Genomic DNA, 9,619 nt, shown 5'->3' on the forward strand with positions numbered 1-9,619 from the left:
GTATTTGGGGCAGTATTTACCACAAACTGGCACAATTTTAGGGACAGCCTGTGAGAATGCTGAAAGTGAACAAGAGATGCAGGATGCCATTTTCATGGTGAAACTTAGCTAAGGGTTGTGGGTTTTCTTTCACAAAACGATAAGAGATTTGAAAGATGTGACATTTATAAATCCTGATCAGACACAGCAGGCTTAAGAAATTAAATGGAAATATTTGTTGTGATCTTGAACTCCAAGCCACCCATATTTTGTTGACACTATTCATCCAAACATGCCAATCTGTGGGAAACAGAGAAGAAGAAACTTCCACAGGCATTAAGGAATTTGATTTACAGCCCAGGAAAGAGCTTGGGTTGATGTAGTAGCAAAGCTATACAGACTTTAAGCAGAAGAATTATAAACCTAAATTTCTATAGTTATAAGTAAGAAAATGTGTTGGGTAATATGGTGAAGGGTTTTTAAGTATAGTAATGTGATTTTATAGTTAAGAATTCAGGTGTTATAATAGAAGTATATGTGCGTATGTGAGCTAGCAAGTTATTGGTTGTGGAACAGACACAATGCAGTAAAAAGTACCAAAGGTGATAGGTTATAAAGTCAAAACAAAGTTTTGTGTTAATTGCTTATTGGATCAAAAAGTTATAAATTGCGATGTAACTCTGAAACTCACGACTGTCTGCAGTTATGGTGATGTGTTACTAAATCATGGCCTTTGAGACCAATCTATTTTGAAATGCTTTTAAGGGTGCAAATTCCCAAGCTGCATCACTCCTCTCTTTTACTGCTGGGGACAGTTCAGCAAATTGTGATTATTCCCATTCTTAACATATGTATGTTTGCTCACTTGGCAAACACCAACTAGCATGCTCATTTATTCAGCTTTATGCTTTGCACATACCATTATTTCAACATCAGCATCTCTCTAAATACTGGACAATCATAGTTCAGCAACAGCCTTCTGGGGAAGCCCATATAATAATGTATTACCAGGAAGTCAGTGGGAAAGAGACAGTTTCTGGTGCTGCTTCCTTTTCATTTTCATCTGTTGGAGCAGTGCCAAGCCAGAGTGCTTCTGCTAGCATTATTCCAACCATCCCTAACATAGAAAGCCCCAAGACAGACAGCTTGTTTGTCCATGTTCTCCTTTTGCAGGTTTCCCACACATTTCTAATACAAGTTTCTACCACAATCCTGCCAGGCTCCTCTATTATACAAAGTAACACCAAGACTGCTTTCATATCCTAGGGAGAGGACAATTAGAAGTGAGATGGAAGCTGCCTATTTTCGTATATTTTATCAACAACTGATTTTTGTTCTAGCTTTATTGTTGTGGATAAAGTCAAAACAAAGTTTTGTGTTAATTGCTTATTGGATCAAAAAGTTATAAATTGCGATGTAACTCTGAAACTCACGACTGTCTGCAGTTATGGTGATGTGTTACTAAATCATGGCCTTTGAGACCAATCTATTTTGAAATGCTTTTAAGGGTGCAAATTCCCAAGCTGCATCACTCCTCTCTTTTACTGCTGGGGACAGTTCAGCAAATTGTGATTATTCCCATTCTTAACATATGTATGTTTGCTCACTTGGCAAACACCAACTAGCATGCTCATTTATTCAGCTTTATGCTTTGCACATACCATTATTTCAACATCAGCATCTCTCTAAATACTGGACAATCATAGTTCAGCAACAGCCTTCTGGGGAAGCCCATATAATAATGTATTACCAGGAAGTCAGTGGGAAAGAGACAGTTTCTGGTGCTGCTTCCTTTTCATTTTCATCTGTTGGAGCAGTGCCAAGCCAGAGTGCTTCTGCTAGCATTATTCCAACCATCCCTAACATAGAAAGCCCCAAGACAGACAGCTTGTTTGTCCATGTTCTCCTTTTGCAGGTTTCCCACACATTTCTAATACAAGTTTCTACCACAATCCTGCCAGGCTCCTCTATTATACAAAGTAACACCAAGACTGCTTTCATATCCTAGGGAGAGGACAATTAGAAGTGAGATGGAAGCTGCCTATTTTCGTATATTTTATCAACAACTGATTTTTGTTCTAGCTTTATTGTTGTGGTGTTGTATTTTTATTTTCAGAGAAATGCTTGGAATGCTGTTATTCTGCACCCTAGGGTCAGTGATTTGGATGGAGTCAGGGTATGCATTTCAGCTGAGAGCTTTGCACAGGAAAGGCTTTTAGGTCTTCACTCTTGCAAGCACACTGAATTCAGCAAGGAAAGCTTTGGCAGGACAGTCTGGAGCACACTCAGCAATTACATGATTTAGTCAGAAAGCAGCTTATGAACAATAAAGCAATGCAATTTGAGGTGCTCCTCCCTTGAGACAGAGTAAACACAAGGAACATTGATTCATAACCACAGAAAGAGAAATACATTGAGAACAGCAGATCAAGCAGCCAGATTTCTCTCCTCTCCTCTTTCATATCACCTGAACTTGTCCAGGATAAAGTCCTGCCTAGTTTAAGTAGAAGTGATACCTTCTGTCTTATTTTGATCTGCAGAAATTTACACCAAAGCCTGCTCAATCAACCCAAAATCCCACTCTCTGCTAGACTGGTGCAAATGGCACCAGTTGGAAATGGTCGTTATTAACTAATGACAGCAAAGGACAAACTGATGCTCATCTTGAACTCTGCCTGTACTTCATCACACCATGATGTGAGGAAACTAAGATATGCCAGATGCTCTAACTGCTGCTTTCCTGTTAGTCCTTCCAATTTGCCATCAGAAAGCAGCACCTCCCACCCAGCCCTCTTCCAGCCTCTCCCTGCTCCTGCAACGCAGAGCTGCTACACAATTTCACATCCCGTTCTGTGCACAGCTGGAATAAGATGACTGAGGTATAAGGTCAGTGAGAGATGAGAGAGGGACTGCAAGGAAGGACAAACTACAAAATAAAACAAGCTAGCTTCAAAGGAATGCCTTAACAATATTATCTTATTTTGGAACTCCTCCAGTAAGAACCTCTCCTCAGGATTTCAAGAGATGGCTGTTACCACACTTTGATAATTTTTTCCCTATTCTTCTACATTCCTTTCAAGTACATCAAGTTTTCTAACCTAAGTGCAATATATAAAATCACAACATGTATCTGCCTTTTTCACTTTTATTTCTGGCTTACATAAATGGGTATTATACGTCCTTCTACCAACAGTAATACTACAGCAAGTAATTAAAATAATTTAATAGTTAGTATGCTACCCTCTCAGAGAGTAGGTGGGATTCAGATCAAGGCTACTTTTAATCAAAGAAAAGAGCATATTCTTTTTTATGTGAAAAGATCATGAAAAAAACAAGCCTGGCAATTCTTGGGAGCGCTAGACTGTTAACAAGAAAGGGGAGATAAAAATAAACGTACAAGAAAGAGGTGACTATAGAAAGATATAAAAATAAAGTAAATGGGAATAAAAAGAGAGATGTGATCAGATAAAAGGGAAGTAAGCAAGGGAAGAAAATATGATTAAGAACCAGAGGAGAGACTCTGCCAGTGTGCATGAAGAATGAGGTCTACATGGTTCAAAACAAACTCACTGCAGGTTCTGGAAGATTTTCCCTTGCCTTTTACAGTTTGGAGTGTGGTCCAGAAGAGCAGAGAAACTGATCAGCAGAAATCAGGGGAAATCCCTTCACTTTGTCTGGTATCTCATACACCATTCTGGGGCTAAGCCGTCCATGAGATGCCAAATTCAGAGGCATCTCACGGGTAAATAAATTTCATTTTTTAGCAAGCACAGGCTGCCTCAGCAAGGGTGCAGAGTCCCTGCAGAGCCAGTTATGGCCACCTAATAGAGCAAAAAAGAATCAAGTGAAAAAATATGAGAACACTACTGAAGACAGGATGACTGTAGTCCTCCTTGGCCATATTACATGGGGATAATTTATATCCTGAGGTCTGTGACAGAAAAATCACATCTGATTTTCTTGTTTAGGAATGGAGATATCCTTACCTTGCAGATACATTTCTTCTCCTTCTGTGAACATTTGGTTGCATCTGCTGCATCGTGCACAGCTTGGATGATAATGCTTGTCACCTGCCTACACAGAAACAAAAAAGGGACATGAGGGACAAATGCATTGCACTGCTTGTGAGCACTCATCATATGCTGACTGACCGTTGCCCTTTTTCTTCTAGTTCACCTGTTACGATACAACACTGCCCTCATGATGTGACAGTAGCATGGAGAATGTAAGCTCTGCCACACTGCTTCAGTCCTGAGGTCTATCCTGTCCTCAACAGAGGCCAGCAGTGACTGCTTGGGGAAAAGTCTGCAAGAGGAAAGACAATGCAGAACAGCCCTTCCTCTTCACACCTTCCCACCCAAGTAATCAGTGTCTTCCTGGCAAGGAGCTACATCATAATGTATCTGTTCCCCAAGATTTGACAAACATCTTTTTAAATCTTCATCTATCTAGCAGTCCAAGGCAATGAATGTCACACTGCAGTTAATTTGTGTAAACCTGCTACCTCCTCATTTTGCCAAGCAACACATTTTTCTCAACTGATCCATTGTTAAGGAAGGATTTAGTCAATGAATGAGTTTTCAACCTGCAATTTCATTCCTTGGCCTTCTGCCCTACACTGCTGATATGGGCGTTAGTGGAGAGAGCTTTCTAGAGCCACTTCTGGGACCATTAATTCAATTCACAGATGCCTGACTTCAGAAGCTACACCAGCACAGACAGCTTCAGCTGAATTTGTACTGATGTAAAGGTCCTAAGTACCCTAGATCCTGTTTCCCAAATCCAAATCCACTGAGTCACTCATTCTTTTAAATACATTGATACCCATAATAGGCAAAGCTGATCAGATTTCAGGACTATAAGGACAGGAAAGATCAAGGCACAAATATTAATGCAATTTCTTCTCCTTAGGAGAAGCAATCAGTGCATTAGCTTCCTTACATCATAAACTAAGCACACAATGTCCACATCAGGCTTTTAAATAGAAAAATAATTAATCCTAGAAAATGACCCTTCATAGTGACAAGTAAAGAATTCTAAAAGTCTTTAAATTTGTATCTGGCTTTCCAAACCAATTAACCTCAAGTCCTTTTTCACAAATATTCCCCATCCACTGAGATGTTATATGCATAGAGTACCTGTTTATAGCTGACTTGTAAAATGTCATCAAAAGCATTTCCTACCTCATTATACTTAAGACCATAACATTAATAAATCCAACCTTTCCTTTTGTCTGTTGAGAAGAATAATAACATTTTTTTGGTTCACATTTGACATTCATCACACAGGCTTTCTATTTAAAAGTACTTATAAGAGATGATGAAGTACATGGATTAAAGTACCTGACAGCTACCAGAAAACCAGCTCTACCACCCAGATCTTCTAGAGGTAAAGTTGCACCATTCAATTTGAACAACTCCCATCCAGGAATTTCAGCAATACAAGTCCACAGAAGACGACTTGGTGTGCTGTTAGTTTAGTTATGTATTTTACTGTTCAGTTGCAAAAAACCTGCACTTCTCTTAATCAGATCCTGCATTTACTGTTGATTCTTGCTCTTTAGGGGCAAAATCCTCCAAACAGAGAGAGTAATGGGATTTAGGGGTTTTTAGTACAGCAGATTTAGAGCCATCAGGCAAAACAGGGTCTCTTCTAAAAGGGAAAATGAAAAGTCACTACAAAATATGTCTACTCAAGAAAGAAAAGCTAATGAGGGAGAAAACGCAGAACTGATGTTTGACTTGCAGCAACAAAGCCAATATTGAACTGAGAGAGAAAAACACAGTTAATGCTCATTTTCTATCATTTTCATTACTGGCTGTCTTCTTCATCTCTGACTCTCTCTAGCAATTATTTAACCTCTGAGGTATCCCACTAGTTTCATTCAAGACTGGAATTTATAGGATAAAGAAATCCAGAATTCATCACATTATTATGCATAGACCTGTGGCTTCTCTTAAGTTTCATTTTCCTGGACAAACTTCTGATAAGCTACTGTCAAGGGAATATAGTTTAAACCGTGTACACCTGCCTCTTCAAAACAGCCAAAGGGATGGACTTCAAGTTTATCAGGTCTTTCCCCGAGACTGAAACAACTGGCCAAATTTTAGCCTGGTGTGAGTGATGATGAATGAACACCACACCCCAGATAACACAACCCTGCAAAGTTGAAGTGTGAACACACCCTGCACTGGAGAGGTTTTGGGGAAGTCACATACCAGAGCAGCTGCAGTTGTTGTTGTTAAACACTTCCAAAACAGTTTGAGTTTTCTGCCTCTGTAATGTTTTTACAACTCATGAGTGGGATCCTTTCTACAGCGAGTATCTGCTGGAAAACATTCTGAATCTCAACTAATTCAGGACTCATCTTAATGTGCCTGACTTGCTGTGATCATCTGGGAAAATGGTTGCTAAAAATCAGTCATTTATAATGCATTAGGAAAACCTTTTGCATCTGCAAGTCAATGTAATACTCACACTTCTTAGACATCTGCTTTTGCCCTTTTAGGGCTACTAAATCCTCATTCAGTATGTTCAGTGTGCAGCTTCCTGGGATCTTATGCTACTGTGCTGTGCATTAAAAGGTTTGCATCTCAATCCTCATGGCAGTAAGAGGTAACATTGATTAAGTGCACATTTGCCCCAAACATTCTTCAGTCAAGGTGAGAGAGGGTTAAAGGCTTTTTTCTTCTCACTATGCTGAGTTCTCCTTGCCCCTTCCCAAGTTCACATCCAGAAATCCTTTGCAGTTCTCTGTGCTATGCAGCCACTGGGTTTTGATAAACCACACTGCTTATGCTCCCTTCTGAATTATTTCACTTTGATTGAGTAGTCAGGACCATCCAAACCACCAAGTACAAACTGTGACCCATATCTTAGAGGACTGTCCCTAAAGTAAGACGGAGTAAGCTAAATTAATTGCTGTAAATACCTTGGTTTGCTTAGCTAGAAGTGCTAAAACCAACCAAAATAATATTTAACATTTTTACTACGCATACAAATTCTTAAATGGAATTGAATGAATTGACAGCAATTTATTGTCAAATGAAATATTAAACCTATGTGTTGCTGTCACTGCCTGTAAAGTCTCTGTTAAATCATCAGGCACTTGCATTTGCCCTAAAAGCAAAGCACATCAGTTATCAATTTATGACAACATACAACCTCTTCTGACTTGCCTATTTATCTTCTACCCACACTGACAAATCTAAAATAGGTTCTCAGATTAAATCCCATTTGAACACAGTAGACAGAAAAAATTAAATTTAAAAAAGTAGAAGTATGTTCTCATTTACCAAATACTTCCAGAGCCTTCAAATTGCAGAGTGAAGAAACAGTCACCAAAGGAATTCTATAAGCATAATTATAAACATAAATATATGGATGCTAAATTTGAGTAGCTTTCTATGGCTCTGCAAATCTCACTGATTGGTGACTGATCAATGATATAAGAGTTTTAGTTATTTTCTATATACTACTAAAGAAATATACTATACATAATATACACATTATATGCATGTTCATGTTAATGAAATAGATACAACATTATTTTAAGTAGTATTAAGGCTCTATTTATTCTGGTAATTTCAAGACTTAAACCGGAATCAAGTCTGTATCAACACTGACCTTCAGTTTCCTAGTCCACAAAGCAGGTTAAATTACATTTAGTGTCCTACATGAAGTACTTTGGAGAAACACTGCCAAGGAAAACCATTATAGAAATGTATTCTTCATAACCAGTCTTAAAAATAAAATCATGTTATCACATCTCTAATGCTTATGAAGGACTGTCAGAGGCTCAATGACCAGGATTCATGGATGATGGGCTACAGAGGGGAGCTGGATGTGTTTATTCTGCAGAGGACATGTCCCAGGTGACACAAGCAAAAGTACAAATGCTATTATGTATTATGACAATACCAAGACCTATAATAACAGTTGACAATGAGAAACCACATTTTTCATACCACATTTTTCAAAGATCACCTTTTCAGACTCAGAAGCGATAAATTTCCAGCCTTTTCCCAGCATGCTGTTCTCCCGAATGACTTCGACTTGGACGTTACAAATCCTCCTTAGCTGATTAAGCCATTTGAAAAGCCTCTGTGGGCTGTTTACAGAGGGCTTTGAAGGCTCCTTCTAATGGGGGGGGTAATGACCCTGCTCAGTTGTCCAGAACGAGAGAGGTGGCAGAACAGAGGCACTGGGTTACACACTGTGTGCACCCAGTTTAGAGACCTTTACCAGTTTAAAAGGTAAACTAAAGGGCTGGGAGGTGTTTGAAGCACCAGCTGAACACCGTTCTCTGAGGTCGTGTCCAACCTTCTCACCCTGCTGATGCTCCAACCTCTTCACAACGTGCACCACACTCATTTACCTTCACTTTATCAACGTCACTTGTTTGGGGACCTCCTGAAGCCAGAAATGTACTGTCACACCTAGCTGTCAAGGAAGGCAGTGGTGGGTATTGGAAGAAATATTTCCAACCCAGGAGCTGCAAATGCAGCTGCAGACAAGCTGACACAACACGTCCCAAAAACCCAGCTGAAAAAGTACCTGCACTGAGCTCATGTACAGCGTTAACCCCAGGGTAACAGCACTTCAAAAGCCAAGGGCTGTATTTTCTGAGTCCAACCCCTCTGCCCCCACTTCCCACAAGACTTAACTTCTATTCTCCGAGTGCTTGTAAAGCTCTAGGCTGATTAAATAAATGTTTTCCTCTTTGGTGAACGTGAGAGCTTAAGATTTCCTATTACTCATGCCTTCAGCTCTGTCCTTCCTTCCAGAACAACAGTGAACAAGAGCCAGAGAGAACAATAACAAGAATCCCACTAGGAGAGCTCACATGCCAGTGGGTCTGGTAGAGGAAGAACTAATTACCAACAGACATGTTCTGCTGGCCAAAGGACACAATTAAGTGCATATTTGTTGTGTTACATTTGCACAGCTGCATTCGCTCACTCTCAGAGATAACCTAGCAGTCACCTGACAGAGAGCTATTAAACATGTAGAAAGCTTAACTTCTCTATTTAAATACTACAAAAACTATTGTGTAGTTGAAAGAGTACATTTGAGAGTAAAAGCACTTCCCCTTTTCCCTTTTTTTAAAGTTTTTATGAACAGTTACAATAGGCCCATTTGATGGACAAACCTATCCAATATTTACTCCTACCACAACTGAGGAGAATGACTTGATTTCTTAACTCTCTTAAGGACTAAGGAGCAGCACAAAGAATAATTCAGACTCATCTTTTAAACCCCTTAAGGAATGTCATGAATTGTAAAACAGGAACTGTGGCAGTAGCCTACCATTTTCCAGTGAAGCTTTATTTTAATTACTTGCAGAGGTCACAGAACCTTCAACCCTGTTTGATGTTCGGTGTAACATCAAATTCCATTGTTTCCTTCTCTGCAGGCTTCTGTGATCTCACAAGCGGCTGGAACAGCATAAACACTGAGAAGACCAAAATTTGCTTCTAATAACATCCTGACCCAAACTGTCCACTCATTTTTCCCAGGCTCTTATCTGTTTAGCAAGTCACTACAAATATCTGTGCTCAGGAAAAAAAAAAAAAAAAAAAGGGCAGTTTTTTTGCTTCCAAAGAATTTCAGAATCTATGTTAAGTTTTTTTTTTCCTCC

At 39.4% G+C, this 9,619-nt stretch overlaps 1 protein-coding gene across 3 annotated transcripts in view; it reads right to left on the minus strand.

Annotated features, from left to right (window-relative positions):
* Positions 1 to 9,619, minus strand: part of ABLIM1 (actin binding LIM protein 1) — a 132,600-nt gene that overhangs the window by 48,934 nt on the left and 74,047 nt on the right. For all 3 annotated transcript variants that reach the window (XM_017728610.1, XM_017728609.1, XM_017728608.1), the window contains exon 7: positions 3,966 to 4,053. In XM_017728610.1, the coding sequence (XP_017584099.1) occupies positions 3,966 to 4,053 (88 nt within the window). The remainder of the gene's footprint in view (positions 1 to 3,965; positions 4,054 to 9,619) is intronic.

The sequence above is a fragment of the Corvus brachyrhynchos genome, unplaced genomic scaffold (assembly GCF_000691975.1).
Source record: "Corvus brachyrhynchos isolate BGI_N302 unplaced genomic scaffold, ASM69197v1 scaffold783, whole genome shotgun sequence".
Classification (NCBI taxonomy): domain Eukaryota; kingdom Metazoa; phylum Chordata; class Aves; order Passeriformes; family Corvidae; genus Corvus; species Corvus brachyrhynchos.